At 42.1% G+C, this 16,484-nt stretch overlaps 1 protein-coding gene across 2 annotated transcripts in view; it reads right to left on the bottom strand.

The window, feature by feature from the left end:
• The window catches only part of METTL8 (methyltransferase 8, tRNA N3-cytidine), an 81,290-nt gene that overhangs the window by 39,921 nt on the left and 24,885 nt on the right, over positions 1-16,484 (bottom strand). Inside the window, exons 2-3 of one of the 2 annotated variants that reach the window (XM_080668803.1) lie at positions 9,935-10,089; positions 4,358-5,954 (exon numbers count right to left, since the gene is read on the bottom strand). In XM_080668803.1, coding sequence (XP_080524929.1) covers positions 4,826-5,954; positions 9,935-10,077 — 1,272 coding nt within the window. In that variant the 5' untranslated portion in view covers positions 10,078-10,089 and the 3' untranslated portion in view covers positions 4,358-4,825. Of the gene's footprint in view, positions 1-4,357; positions 5,955-9,934; positions 10,090-16,484 lie in introns of those variants that run through there. The other variant, XM_080668802.1, reaches the window with a different exon arrangement.

Here is a 16,484-nt window from a genome sequence, read left to right as displayed (position 1 = left end):
GCTGAGGTACGGGGCGCGCGAATCGGGCTGGCGACGGGCAACGGGGAGCGCTGCTTTTTTCAACCCGAAGGGAGACAAGCTCCCGATTACTCTGAACTACAGTTTCTGGGGAGACGCTGGGGACCCAAACTCCTACGGGGAAAAGCTGGACTGTCTGCCATCGGGTCGGAAAGTGAGGGTGGTTTTCTTGCAGAGGTGCACCCAGCAATCATTGTTTACTGCGCTGGGGCGCGAGACGCCGGGACTTGGAAACAAGGAAACGCAGAGACGGCTGACTGGCAGCCATTGCTGTTTGCTACACCCTAGCCTAGTGACTCCCTGAGACCATGCCCCGCACAATCTACAAACCCATCCAAGCTCCACGCAGCAACTTTTGCATATAGATGGCCTGCCCTATCGCAGTTTAACCAAAGAAACTGCAGCTCTGGTCAGATAGCTCCAAAACCTCCAAACCCCAAGCAAAGAGGAAAAAACTGTAGTTCTCGCTGTACCTCCTGCTGGGTGGCCTCAGACAGCACCCCATTGGAGATCCAGAAGCTAGTGTATCTAGTGGTCAGTGTGAGACGACACCAGATTTAAACTACTCACATCCATAAGTGACACATTCAAGAGGCAGACTCAGTGAGCACCAAAGCCCCACTGAAGTAAGTCCTGCCCCAGAAGCGTGTCTCCAGCGCAGTTCTTCCATTATAGACACAGCGGGTCCTTACAGCCAACTGGCCTGGAGGTCAATTCCTCCCAGTGACAGCAGCAACAACCAAGACTTAACTACAACAAGGCTGTACACACAGTCCACAAAGGGGTGCACCAAGAATGTCCATCTCAGGTAACTGGGAGGCCGACCCACTGGCCCATATAGGACACCTAGCACACAAAGCCACCCTACAAACTCAGGGAAGCAGCGAAAATGTGGAGACAAAGAAACAGATCACAAATGAAAGAAATGGAGGAAAACAAATGACTGAATATAGAGTTCAAAACCATGGTTATAAGGTTTTTCAAGAATATCCTAGAAAAGGCAGATAAATTCAATGAGACACTCGAGGATATGAAATAGGACCAACTAGAAATTAAACATACACTGACTGAAATAAAAAATATAACACAGAGACCCAACAGCAGACTAGAGGAACACAAGAATCAAGTCAAAGATTTGAAAAACAAAGAAGCAAAAAACACTCAACCAGAAAAGCAAAAAGCAAAAAGAATCCAAAAAGCTGAAGATAGTGTAAGAAGCCTCTGGGACAACTTCAAGTGTACCAACATCCGAATTATGGGGGTGCCAGAAGAAGAGAGAGAGTAAGATACTGAAAACCTATTTGAAGAAATGACTGAAAACTTCCCCCACCTGGTAAAAGAAATAGACTTACAAGTCCAGGAAGCACAGAGAACCCCAAACAAAAGGAATCCAAAGAGAACCACACCAAGACACATCATAATTAAAATGCCAAGAGCAAAAGACAAAGAGAGAATATTAAAAGCAGCAAGAGAAAAACAGTTAATTACCTACAAGGGAGCACTCATACGATTGTCAGCTGATTTCTCAACAGAAACTATGCAGGCCAGACGGGAGTGGCAAGAAATATTCAAAGTGATGAATAGCAAGAACCTACAACCAAGATTACTCTACCCAGCAAAGTTATCATTCAGAATTGAAGGTCAGATAAAGAGCTTCACAGACAAGAAAAAGCTAAAGGAGTTCATCAACACCAAACCAGAATTATATGAAATGCTGGAAGGTATTCTTTAAGAAGAGGAAGAAGAAAAAAGTAAAGATAAAAATTATGAACAACAAATACATATCTATCAACAAGTGAATCTAAAAATCAAGTGAATTAAAAATCTGAGGAACAGAATAAACTGGTGAATATAATAGAATCAAGGGCATAGAATGGGAGCGGATTGATAATTCTCAGCGGGAAAGGGGTGTGGGAGGTATGGGAAGAGACTAGACAAAAATCATACACCTATGGATGAGGACACTGGGAGGAGGTAAGGGCAGAGGGTGGGATGGGAACCGGGTGGAGGGGAGCTATGGGGGGAGAAAGGAGAAACAATTGTAATAATCTGAACAATAAAGATTTATTAAATTAAAACAAAAAAGGAATGAAGTACTGAGACTGCCACAATATGGATGACCTCCAAGACATTATGTTAAGTGAAAGAAGCCAGACACAAAAGTTCACCTATCATATGATTCCATCTATATGAAATGTCTAGAAGAGGAAAATCTGTAGAGGCAGAACACAGATTGGTGACTGTCAGGGGCTGGGGGACTGCAGGGTGAGGATAAACTGCTTTATAAGTGAGGGGTTTTACTATGGAGTGATGGAAACGTTTTGGAAGTGGACAGAGGTGCTGGCTGCACAAAATTGTGAATGTAATTAATGCCATTGAATTGCTCACTTTAAAATGATTAATTTTATGTTTTGTGAAATTCATTTCACCAAATTATTTAAAAAACTATAGGCAGATGTAGATACTAATAATACAAATATCCAGAATCAGGAGGGCAAATCTTTCTCAGGATATTAGAAACTGAATAAAAAGGGGCCTATTTTTTCTCAAGAAAATATTTAAAAAGAGGATCATGCCTATACATATATAAAAGCCTAAGCAACCGTTTGACTGCTTGACCGGTAGCTATGATGCGCACTGACCACCATGGGGCAGACGCTCAATGCAGGAGCTGCCCCCTGGTGGGCAGTGCACTCCCATAGTGGGAGCGCTGCTCAGCTGACCAATGGGCACCAGACGCCAGGATCATGGTTAGCAAGCGCAGCTGCGGACACTCCCTCTGCACACCCCTCCCCATCTGGACCGGGACCAGCATCGGGACCAGCATCAGGACCAACTGGGCGTGAGCCCGCGGCCGCTTCTCGGTCATGGGCACACCAGTATCACCCTAGGACGGGCACGTGGAGACCGCAGCAGAGTGGCAGCGAGCCTACCGAGTGGTGGCTGCAGCAGGCACAGTGGGGCTGGGATGAGCGGGAGCGGTGTGGCGCCTGGCCTGGGCTCAGGCTCCTCCCCAGCCGCCTGCCCTTCGTGCTAGTACATCCCTCGGGGGATGTAGGACTGCCGGTTTCTGCTGATCCCCGCTGGTCAGGCCGAGGGACCACACCAGTGCACGAATCCGTGCACTGGGCCTCTAGTACAGAATTAATATTCCTTACCAAGAGGCTAAAGAGAAACAAACTGTAGACAATCCTAACATCTCTGAGAGAAAAATGACATATGCTTTTCTAGAAACAACTTTAAAAATCAAAATTCACCAAGAAGAAACATTACTCTTACATATAAAGAAGATAAGGAAGGGAGAACTTTTGGACAGAACTTTGGACTTGAAGGAAGGGAAAGTAAACCAGTCTTCTGGTTTTCAGTCGGTGTGAAGCAACTCCTTTCCTATTACGTCACTGTCACAGCATCTCTGCCTTTGGAGAGAGGTCACTAGAGGCATCCTGGCACAGGCTGCAGAACCCATTGTGGGGTATGCTATAGAGAAGAATGCCTGACAAGACTCAATCAAGGTTTCTCAAACTTTGATCGACAGAACCTGAAGGTCTGCCTGGCTGCCAGTGAGGGATGAGAAGTGGGAGAGAGAGGAAAAGGGAAGTGGAGCTGTTGATGCCCTAGGTCTCCAGGCTCACTTCATTCAGAGTAGGTTTGTGTTTACCTTTTAAATATTGGGATCCTAGCCTTGGAGAGTGTGGCTCAGTCAGTTAAGCGTCAGCCTGTGCACTGAGAGGTCCGCTGGTTCGATTCCTGGTCAGGGCACAAGTCCAGGTTGTGGGTTCAATCCCCGGTCTGGGTGCATGCGGGAGGCAACCGGTCGATGTTTCTCTCTCCCTCTCTCCCTTCCTCTCTCTAAAATCAATAAAAACACATTAAAAAAAAATATTGGGATTCTATGTTAAGACTTGACTTGGAAAAGAAATTCTACTGCTAAAGAAAAGTTTGAAAGCCATTAGACTGGATCATGGATTCTTAAACCTCGTTCAACAGAATTACTAAAAGAGCTTTTTCAAATTAAAATTTTCTGGGCCATATCTCTAGACCTAGCGAAATAATAAGTCGCCAAGGGATTCTTGTGCCGCAGCCCAAAGCTAGTCACTGGACCAGTTGACCCTCGTTTCCTGGACAGCCTATGACAGAACAGAACAGAACTGAAATGAGTAGGCAGGAAATCTTGCACAAAAAGAGCTGGGGCAGCAGATGGAAAAAGAGCACACACACAGCTAATCACTAGTCTAAAGAAGGGGAAAAATTGGTAAAGGAGAAGCCTGCCTTGGACCGGAAGATCTTCTAGGTGTTTAAATGCCTAGCAATGATCTCACAAGACACAACTGTCCATATTGGTGATGGTGCTCAAAATGGTTTTAATTCAGCAACTGTCCAAGAGTATAACATGAGCCACAAATATAATTTATAATTTTCTAGTAGCCACATTTTAAAAAAGTGAAAAAAGAGTGAAATTAATTTTATTTATTTATTTATTTTTATTATCAACAGAAACTTTATTTCTCATTGATTCGGGAACAACGGAAGGGTAGATGGGAAGAAGTTGGGAGGGAGGTAGAAAGAATTCTAGGAAGAGGAAGGGCTGGATTGAGGGAGATGACAAACATGTACAGGACAAAGGGGCAATTCTTAAGAAGGAGATATTGAATGAGGGAGCAGTAATAGGGGGCACACAATTCAAAATCAGCCACAGTTGGGGTGAGGGGAGCATTGGGCCCAGGCTGGTTGGAAAAGGGGAAGGTAGTACAATTTAGGGCTACAGGACCCTGGGGTTCTGTCAGGGTATCAGGGCTCAGGTTTCAGGTTACAGGGTGTAACATGGGGGAGTCCAAGAGGAGCTGTGCTGGCTGCAGGGGGAGCCCCCAGGCCCCTCCTCTAGAGCATCTCCTTTTGGGGGAATCTCACTGATGTGGCAGAGCCTTTCACTGTAGTCTGGCTGCAGGCTCTCCACCAGTTCCTTAGACACACCACTCCAGGCCGAAAAGTTCCCATGGTATTTGATAACCAGATCCTCCAGGCTCTTGAGGGTAGGAACTCGGGGTACGGTCCTTTCCAGCCAGCAGTACACAAAGATGAGGCTAACAATCAGCCCCACAGAGCCAAGGGGGATGAGCACTGCTTCCAGTGCAAACAATGATGGGGGCTCTATGGGCTTCTTTGAAGTATGGCTGCCCCAGTGGATCGGGTGGCTCCATTGACTCCAATGCTGAGCATTTCCACAGAGTGGGTTATAGCGACTCTGAACACGAAACGTGTAGAGTTTCTGCCCATCCACACTAGGCAAGGAGAAGCTACAGCTGTGGCCCACTGACTGTTCAATCCAGCTGCGGTCCTGGGCACTCCGGTACTGCACCAGGTACTCCAAACAGTGGCCCAAGTCTCTGTTGCTCCACCTCAGTTCTAGCTGGGATTCACTCTGGTTGTGAAGTGTTAGGTTCTCTGGAGCCCAGGGAATCACCAGATCCTTCAGGTTTAGCCTCGTTTTGGTCTTCCTCCCAAGTTCCTGTGGGTCCTGGAGCTGTACAACAAATGTTTGGTAGAGATGGATCTCCTCTTTTCCCAACCAGCAGCCAGAAGTGATCTCTGAAGAGTATAGATAGTGGCCACACTCCTGGATTTTGTCATGACCAGAGTTCCCGTACCAATAGTGCAGAGTCAGGTTGGTGGGCCGAGGCTCAGAGCTGCTGTCCCAAGTGCAGTTCATGTACTCGACATTGAATACAAAACACTGAACCTCTGGGAGGGGCAGGGTGGAGACACTGAGGGCTCCAGGGGGTGTAGATGTCAGGAGTAAATGAGCTTTATTCCCATTGGGTGTGAGGACTGTGGGGGTCAGCCCCATCCCCAGGAGAGGCAGCTGCAGGAATAAGAGGAATCTGAATGGCAGTGATCGCTTCAACACGGCACTCTTGTTCTTCGTTCCCTGGGTGGTACTGTCAAGAGTGAAATTAATTTTAAAAATATATCTTATTTAATTCAATACACCCAAAATGATATCATTTTAACATACAATTCAATATAAAAATTAACAAATGATATATTTTACCTTTTTTGTATTAAGACTTCAACATGTTACAGCAAATCTCAATTCAGACTAACCAGATTTCAAGTGCTCAATAACCACATGTGGCTGGCTAGTGGCTACCATTTGTATAGTAGAGGACTAATTAATGTCAACCTATTTTTTTTATTTTATTATTTTTTAATGGTTAATAATTCTTTTTAAAAATCTTTATTGTTGAGTGTATTATAGATGTCCCTCCTATTTTCCCCCCATTGCCCTTCTCCACTTGGATCCCGCCTCACCTGAGGCCTTTACCACCCTATAGTCTGTGTCCATGGGTAATGCATATATGCAGATATGGTCTTTGATTGATCTCTTCCCACCCACCCCTCTGAGATTCTGTTCCATGTTTCCATATCTCTGGCTCTATTTTATTCATCAGTTTATTTTGTTCATTAGGTTTCTTGTTCATTTATTTTGATTTTTAGATTCAATTGTTGATAGATATGTATTTATTGCCATTTTTTGTTCATATTCTCCTCCTCCTCCTTCAAGAAGACCCTTCAACATTTCATGTAATACTGGTTTGGTGGTGATGAACTCCTTTAACTTTTTCTTCCTATAAAGCTCCCTTCTACAAGGGAGCAAAAAAGAAAAAAAAAGAAAAAATATGAAGATAGTGTAAGAAGCCTCTGGGACAACTAACTGCTTTTCTCTTGCTGCTTTTAAGATTCCCTCTTTGTCTTTAACCCTTGGCATTTTATGATGTGTCCTGGGGTGGGCCTATTTGTGTTCCTCCTGTTTGGGACTCTCTGCACTTCCTGGACTTGTTTCTGTCACCAGGTAGGGGAAGTTTTCGGTCATTCTTTCTTCAAATAGGTTTTCAATTTCTTTCTCTCTTTCTTCTTCCAGCACCCCATGATGCAAATGTTCGTACGCTTGAAGTTGTCTCAGAGGCTCCTTACACTATCTTCATATTTTTGGATTCTTTTTCTTTTTGCTCTTTTGAGTGGGTGTTTTTTTTGCTTCCTCATATTACAAATCACTGATTTGAGTCTCGGCATCCTCTACTCTACTGTTGATTCCCTGTAAATTATTCTTCATCTCAGTTAATATATCTTTCATTTCTGACTGGTCCTTTTTTTATGTTGTTGACATTCTAAGTTCCTTCCTTGAAGTTCTCATTAAGTTCCTTGAGCCTCCTTATAACCATTGTTTTGAACTCCATATCCAGTAGTATGCCTGTTTCCCTTTCATTTAGTGGGAATTTCTCCTGTTCTTTCATTTTTGACATGTTTCTTTGTCTCTGCATTTTGGCTGCATCCCTGTGTTTGTTTCTATGTATTAGGTAGAGCTGCTATGTCTCTTGGAATTCGTAAAGTGGCCTTGTGTAGTAGGTGTCCTGTAAAGCCTAGTTGCTCAGCCTCCCCAGTCACCTGAGCTGAGTACTCGAAGTGTGGCTCCTATGTGGGCTGTGTGCAATGACCTGTTGTAGTTGAGGCTTGATTGCTCTTGGCATCACTAGGAGGAATTGACCTCCAGGGCAATTGTCTGTGAGGACCAGCTGCGACTACAGCAGAAGAGCTGCTGTGCAGGAGACACCCCTACAGAACAGGACTTGCTTTAGTGGGGTTTTGGTGCTCACTGAGTCCACCCCTTGAGTGTATCACTCATGGATATGATAGAGTTGTAATCTGGCATAATCTGAAGTTGTCCACCAGGTGCACTTTCTCTGGAGCCTCCTAAAAGGTGCAAATTCAGCCACTGTCGGTGCCCTGCCTGAGACCATCGACCCAGCAGGAGCTATAGAATGATCTGCAGATGGCTGCTACTTGTGTTGGGCTTGTAGGTACCTAGGAGGGGCCAAGCTGTGAACCTTGGCAAGCTGCTGCTACTGCCAAGTCTGGGGTCACTTATCAAGAGGTATGGGGCACCCTGAGTCCAGCTGCTACTTGTTTGAGAAATTTTAGGAAAGTCTGAAGCCTGAGCCAGGACAGGCCATTCATATGGAAAAGCCACTGCAAACAGCTTGGGTGAGGCTGCAAATTGGGTGGGGTGAGATCTCAGGGCTGGGCACACAGTACGGGCCAGGTTGATTAAGACTCAGCTATGGTGCCTGCCAGTGAGCTCTGTGTGTGGGGAGATCTTTGCAGAGGAACAATGACCTCTGCCAGCACTTTTGTCTAGGACAGTGGTCGGCAAACTCATTAGTCAACAGAGCCAAATATCAACAATACAACGATTGAAATTTCTTTTGAGAGCCAAATTTTTTAAACTTAAACTTCTTCTAATGCCACTTCTTCAAAATAGACTCGCCCAGGCCATGGTATTTTGTGGAAGAGCCACACTCAAGGGGCCAAAGAGCCGCATGTGGCTCGCGAGCCACAGTTTGCCGACCATGGGTCTAGGAGACAGCTACCCCCCGCCCCCCCCGCAATTCCTGCCCTGATGATAGACAACTTAGTTCCTTCCTGTATGGCCCTAAATCCTTTCAAACTGCTATCCCAGTGCTGGAGCTCCAAGGGAGTGAGTCTGAATAAGTCCGTGTGCTGGCCCTTAAAGAGGAATTGCCTGGGACTCCAGCAGCCTCTGTGTCACTCAGGCACAATCCCCACTGGTTTTATAGCCAGAACTTACGGGGACTTCTCTTCCCAGCTCTGGAGGCCTGGGCTGAGGGTCTGGTGTGGGGCTGGGACCACTTACTCTTCACGGGAAGCCTCCTCAGCCAAGATATCCCTCTCAATTAAAACACCACACATGGGTGTCAGACCAGCCCATTTTGTGCCTTTGCCCCTCCGACCAGTCTCAATGTCCTTTCTTCTTTAATTCTCTAGTTGTAGGTTTCTATTCAGACAGATTTTAGGCAGTTCTGAATGATGGTTGTTCTGTATTTTAGTTGTAATTTTGATGTGGTTGTGGGAGGATGTGAGTACTTGCATTTACCTACACCGCCATCTTGTTGTTTCTCCTCAACCTACTTCCTTTAAAAATTTATATTGTTGCAATAACAATATAAAAAATCCACAAATCACTTTCCTAGCCCTAGACACCTTGTTCCCCGAAGGTAGTCAGAAAATAATTTTGTCTGCAGATATCATGCAACTTCACATCTTTAGCCCTGGCCCCTTTTCTTCTTCCCAGTGGCAGAGCCTGTGTTCAGGACATTTTCCTCAGAATGTTCTGCTCCCAAAGCCGATTCAAAAACACCTATAGTAGGTACTGGAGAAGGAATAAATACTTCTAATCTCAGTTACCCCACTTAAATAAATCTTCCTTTATATGTCAATTATACTTCAATGAAGCTGAAATTAAAAAAGAAAAAAGAAACCTTCAGACTATGCTAAAACAGAAGTGATTTTGCATTGTTGAGTTGTTCTTACAAGGCATATACCAATAGGCCTTGTAAGAACATGCTGGTCCCTTACAATTTGCTGCCTTGTATTGCTAATTATAAAAATTTTCTATAAACATCTCTTTCTAAATAGAGGGTAGAATTCCTGAAAGCATGGACTAGGGTCACGCCAGTGTGTTCTTCCAGGTGTTTAGTAAGCAGCAAGTACTGAATTTACATTTGTTGATGACAAGTACTTGCAAAGAAGAAGGGTCTGTGGGGCAGGAGGAAGACTCTACCTAGAAAAGAGGCCTGGAGTGGTAACTCTAGCAAATCAGGATCAGGGTGAGCAGGGAGGGCCTGCAAGAACCCCAAAGCTGAGGAAAGCACTGTGAAGTTTCACTTTTCTAATTTCATTTGCAAAGAAATTAGAACTGGCAACTCTTAAATTAGGATCAGTGAGCCTCAACCACATAAGTGATCAGCATTAAAAATCCTTTCTTGGCACTAAATGAAAACAGTACCACTGTTGATGTTTAATATACATACATAATATCAGACCTAAGAAGATAACTCACCACATGTTGTGCTCAAAAACTTTGGCTGGGTCAGTTAGAATCCTTGATCCCAGAGGGACTGCTGGGTGATAACCACTTTGGTATCTCTGTGGCACATTTCTTATTCTTAGACAGGAAATCGAATTTCTCCAAATCCCATTCATCCTAATTAGTACCTAAAAAATTACAAACAATTAATCAGTCAATATGGATTGAACAGTGTATTGTTTATCTAATAGCCAAAAATTGGTCCAAAAGGTTTACAACCTGTGAAAGGACATGAAAACTAAATAACTTTAATATATTTTTATTGATTTCAGAAAGGAAGGGAGAGGGAGAAAGAGAGATAGAAACATCAATGATGAGAAAGAATCACTGATCAGCTGCCTCCTGCAGGCCCCCTACTTGAGGATCAAGCCTGCAACCCAGGTATATGCCCTGACCAGGAATCAAACCATGACTTCCTGGTTCATAGGTTGATGCTCAACCACTAAGCCACACTGGCTGGGCAAACTGAATAACTTTAAATGAAAGATGGGCATGATAGTTTTTCTTCTCAAGTATTATCAGGCTAAGAGAAGGGAAAAGAGTATTTAGTGTTCAACATTGGCTGACAATCTTTATAAATCACAGCCTTGACCAACTTTGCCTTGTTAGGCATTTGCTTACCTAATTTTTAGCATGTGGCCAAAGCATGTAAACCAAGAATCTGGATTTTGTGTATTAAAAAGTTTTAAGTGATTTCATTATTCTTGTGTTAGAATTCTAGGAAAACATTTTTCTAAGAGAAATTTTGTGACCACTAGACCAAAACCCCAAGTACTATAGTAGTAGAATAAGAAAACAAACCTATTGTCTCATTCCCTGGGCTGAGTTAAATAATATGAAAATTAGTCAAATAAATAAGGACATATTGTATTAAGATATGATCCCAGCCATTCTTAACTCTAACGACCCTGTATACATATACTTTTAAGAATAGTCAAGTCCCGCCGAAACCGGTTTGGCTCAGTGGATAGAGCATCGGCCTGCGGACTGAAGGGTTCCGGGTTTGATTCCGGTCAAGGGCATGTACCTTGGTTGCGGGCACATCCCCAGTGGGAGGTGTGCAGGAGGCAGCTGATCGATGTTTCTCTCTCATCGATGTTTCTAGCTCTCTATCCCTCTCCCTTCCTCTCTGTAAAATATCAATAAAATATATTAAAAAAAAAAAAAAAAAAAAAAAAGAATAGTCAAGTCCGGCGTGGCTTAGTGGTTGAGCTTCGACCTATGAACCAGGAGATCATGGTTCGATTCCTGGTCAGGGCATATGCCGGGGGTTGCGGGCTTGATCCCTAGTGTGGGGCGTGCAGGAGACAGCCAGTCAATGATTCTCTCTCATCACTGATGTTTCTATCTCTCTCTCCCTCTCCCTTCCTCTCTGAAATCAATAAAAATATATTTTTTTAAAAAGAATAGTCAATAATACATTTGCAAAATAGGTTTCCCTGTACAAAACACATGTTTTAATTCTAGCGCATCAGTTGCCTTGCCAAATCCATCCCCATTTCTGGAAGAATAATCTAAACATTTAATTAGTATGTCATCTTAATTATGTATTGGCAAATATGTCAGTTTAAAATGTTTATGGAAAAGTCTAAAAAAGAAGCTCTAAAGATCTTACTTTTTCCAGTAAGAATCCATTGTAATACAGCTCAACATTTCACTCCCATTCAGTTGTGCACCCGACATTCAGCCTAATGCTGTAAGCTGTCAGGTAGAAACAGATGCTATAAGGTGTGTGTACATAATATGCACTAGAGACTGTCCAAGGTGCTATTAGGCATAAAAATGACATGTATTGTACACCCTTTACCACCTTATTGAAAGTCAATGGGTTTTAAGACCGTGAATTTCAAAATGAACTGCAGAATGTCAAAAACATCTCATTATGTTTTTGAACATAAAATTCAAAATTTTCCATTTGAAAAAAAAAAAAAAGCTTAGTTATACACACCAAAAAGACTGTAATGGTTCTATTCATATGTGACTGACAGTGATGAGAAATAAAACATTCCATAGCTAGTGCCAATCTCCTGTTTTTTGTTTGCTTTTCCTTCTCCACTAAATGCAAGCTCCTTGGTTGAAGCAATGAAGTTAAATGCTCTGCCTACCACTACCTTTCCTCTGATATGCCTTTGTTCTTTTCTCCTGCCAGTGTGCCACGTAAGACTAACAAACCCTACTTGCACTATTATTTTTAGAGCTCTCTTTCTGCACTGACTGCTACTCATAAAATCTCTATGCTGAAAAGTAGAAACTGATTACACCTAGAGAGGCAATTCATGCTCAAAAGTGTAAAAGATGTAAACGTATTCCACCCAAATCAAAATGAAATTTCAATCCTTCAAATAATCATGTGATACTTATCTATGTCTACATATAGAAGAGGAAGAGAGAGAAAAATAATATATGAGCTTCTCCCACTATAAATGACCAAGAACCTCTATACACAGTTGGAGACAAAAAGTCATAAGAAGATTGGATATTAGGCAATTCAGGAAAATGTCAGAGATGTGTGTGCCTTGCAGGCTCTCAGCCTGTAGAGAGTATACGGTGTGGCCTAAGTATGAGGCAATTTGTCCTGCTTAGGCAGCTGTTTTTCTAATTAACTACATAAGCATATTTGTTTATCTTTATTATCTGTAACAGTCACAGCTTTGCTCTTTATATTTTATTATATAAATATATAAATTTGTATAATAAATATAATACATAATAAAATTACATAAATGCCTTCTCAAGTAAACTGAAAGCTTCAAAGGGCAGCACCAAGCTGCTCGTGAATTGTTTGACTGATTACACAAAAATGACACTTGTCTGATATCAATTTAATTAGAAGGAAGTTCTTCCTATTTTCCAGGGTGGCTCCTAAGATCCTTACAGTGTGGAAGAAGAAAGTGACAGAAGAGTGTGACAGTATACAGGCAGCTATACAGTTACATTGACTGTAGTGACAGAGAAATATGTGCTTCATGTTATGACTATCATGATAGCTTAATGTTTACTAGGCCATGGTCCTATTTTGTGATGGGGGGAAAAGAGAAGAGCAGGGTTAGCCATAATTCCAGTGGAGAAAGTTGGTTTCTGCTACCAGAGTGTCCCACTCTCTTTATGTACACACTTTTAACTCTCTTTTGGCATACCCTAATTTGGGTACAGGATTAACTAAGATATTATTTGCAAAACGAAGCTGTATGGGTAAGCAGTATTTTTATTTGAAATAACACAAAGAGGTACAGCTAAAAATATCCCATTCACTGGAAAGAAGGAAGGAAGAACAGAGGAAATAAAAACAGATGGGACAATTAGTAATCAAAGATCAAGGAGGCATATATAAACCCAACCATATCTTACATTCAATATACATGAACTCCAATGAAAATTCACAGATTGTCTATTTGTACAAAAAAGCACTATTTACTGTCTATAAGAGAAACACTTTAAATATAAAAATACAAATACATTACAATATTAAAAAGAGATACCATGCAAATACTGCATGAGAAGTACTGGTGGAGCTATATTAATAGACCAAGTAGGCTTTTAAAAAAGACTATTCAGAGCTAAAATGGGACATTTAATAATGATGAGCCAATTTATCAAGAGATAACAATCCTAAATGTGCATGCACATAATAAAAAACTTTAAAATACATGAAGCAAAAATGAACACAATTTTTTAAAAGAAGAAATTAACAAATTCACAGTAATACTTGGAGATTTTAATATCCCTCTCTCAGCAATAAATAGAACACTAAGAAACAAACCATTAAAAAATCAATAAAGGATTATCAACTTAATTTAAATGACACTTATAGAAAGAACAATATCCTATCTAATAAAGCGGGAATATGCTAATTGACTGCCATGCTCTCCAAGATGGCAGCACCCACAGCCACAAGATGGTGGCGCCCAGTCCCCTCAGCCCCACTGGGACGGTAGGCGAGCAGCAAGGCCAGGCCCGCCCCCAGATGGGCCCAGCTGCTCCGCTCCGGAGTCCCCCAGTCCCCTCAGCCCCCCAGCCCCCCAGGGCCGGCCCAAGGTGCAGGCAAGCCTTGGATGGCAGCTGCCCAGCCGCCCAGGGCCAGCCCAAGGCACAGGCAATCCTCAGATAGCAGCTGCCCAGCCGCCTAGGGCTGCCTGAGGCTCAGGTAACCAGGGCCAGCCGAGGCTTGCGCTGCTGGCAGCAGCAGCAGCAGAGGTATGATGGGGCATCACCTTCCCCTGATCACCAGGTCGCCTCCTGCCCCTCAGGGCTCCTGGACTGTGAGAGGGGCCAGGCCGGGCTGAGGGACCCCCCGCCCCAGTGCATGAATTTTCATGCACCAGGCCTCTAGTATCTAATGCAGAATACACATTCTTTTCCAGTGAACATGGAACATTTGCCAAGGTAGACCCTAAAAAAAAAACCATATATCCTAGGCTATAAAACAAGTCTCAATAAATTCCAAAGTATTAAAATCATATGGAGTATGCTTTCTGACCATAATATTAAATGGTAATATTTTTGATGAATTGATTTATTAATAATATTTCCTTATCTCTGATAATAGTAATTTTCTTGAACTGTACTTTGTCTAATATTAATATAACCCCACCAACTATCTTATGCATTGTTATTTATGGCCTATCTTTTTTAAAAATGTATTTATATGTTTACATCTAAAGTGCTTCTCGCCCTAACTGGTTTGGCTCAGTGGATAGAGCGTCAGCCTGCGGAATGAAGGGTCCCAGGTTCGATTCCGGTCAAGGGCATGTACCTGGGTTGCAGGCACATCCCCAGTAGGAGGTGTGCAGGAGGCAGCTGATCAATGTTTCTCTCTCATCAATGTTTCTGACTCTCTATCCCTCTCCCTTCCTCTCTGTAAAAAAATCAATAAAAATATATTTAGCCCTAACCGGTTTGGCTCAGTGGATAGAGCGTCGGCCTGCGTACTCAAGGGTCCCAGGTTCGATTCCCGTCAAGGGCATGTACCTTGGTTGCAGGCACATACCCAGTGAGGAGTGTGCAGGAGGCAGCTGATCGATGTTTCTCTCTCATCGATGTTTCTGACTCTCTATCCCTCTCCCTTCCTCTCTGTAAAAAATCAATAAAATGTATTAAAATATATATATATATATATATATATATTTTAAAAAATAAAATAAAATAAAGTGCTTCTCTTACAGAAGTAAATTGTTGATTTTTCCTTTTCTATTCAAACATAATATCTAGAAAAATTCCTAACTATTTAGAAATTAAGCAACACACTTCTAAATAACCTATGGGTCAAAGATTTACATGAGTTAGTAAATGTTAAGGCAAACTAGAAAATATGTTAACTGAATAATATTGAAATCTTATGGGATGTAATGTTACCACAGCTATGTTTAGAGGAATATTTATTAGAAAGAAAGAATCATCTCAAATCAATTATCTCAGCTTAAATCTTAAAAAGGCAGCTCAGCTGGTGTGGCTCAGTGTTGAGCATCAACCCTTGAACCAGGAGGTCACGGTTTGATTCTGGGTCAGGGTAGGCCCAGGCTGTGGGCTCCATCCCCAGTAGGAGGCAGCCAATTGATGAATCTCTCCCATCACTAATGTTTCTATCTCTTTCTCCCTCTCCCTTCCTCTCTATAAAATCAATAAAACCATACACTTGTTTAAAAGGCAGAAAAATAGTAAATTAGGTGCAAAGTAAGCAGAAAGACAGAAATAATAAAAAGCAGAAATCAAATAGAAAAATGGATAAAATTCAGAAAATCCAAGTCAAAAGTTGGTTCTTTGAAAAGATTAATAAACCCCTAGCAAGAATTATCTCAAATATTTTTGTTTCAGAAAACACAAATTACTAATAACAGAAATGAAAAGGGACATCACCACAGAACCTATAGATGTAGAAAAGCTAATTAGGAGCTATTATGAGTAATTTTATTTCATTTACTAGATGGGACAAATGCCTTGAAAACACAGTTTACCAATAATAACACCAAAACGGCACAAGAAAAAAATCTAAACCGGGCTAAATTTATTAAAAAAATTAAATTTGCAATTTAAAGAAAAACAAACATTACATCCATTAGGATGACTACTGTTATTTTTTAAAATATGTTTTCATTGATTTTAGAGAGAGATGGAGAGAGAGAAACATTGATTGGCTGCCTCCTACAGGCCCCCTACTAGGGACTGAGCCCACAAACGAGGCACATTTCCTGACCGGGAATCGAACCTGTGACCTCTAGGTGCACGGGATGATGCCCAACCGTCACACTGGTCAGGGCAGGATGGCTATCTAAATAACACAACAAAAACAAAAAGAAAATAAGTGTTGGCAAGGATATGAAGAGATTAGAACCTTTGTGCATTGCTAGTGGGATTATAAAACGGTGTAGCTGCTATGGAAAATAGTATGGCAATTCCTCAAAATATTAAACATGGAATTACCATATGATCCAGTAATTCTACTTCTGGATATGTACCCAAAAGAAGTGAAAGTAGGGACTCAAAAAGATGTTTGCATACTGTGTTTATAGCAGCATTACTCACATGC

This window comes from Plecotus auritus (assembly GCF_963455305.1).
Source record: "Plecotus auritus genome assembly, chromosome: 5".
Lineage (NCBI taxonomy): Eukaryota > Metazoa > Chordata > Mammalia > Chiroptera > Vespertilionidae > Plecotus > Plecotus auritus.
This window is presented reverse-complemented; position numbering and strand designations above follow the sequence as displayed.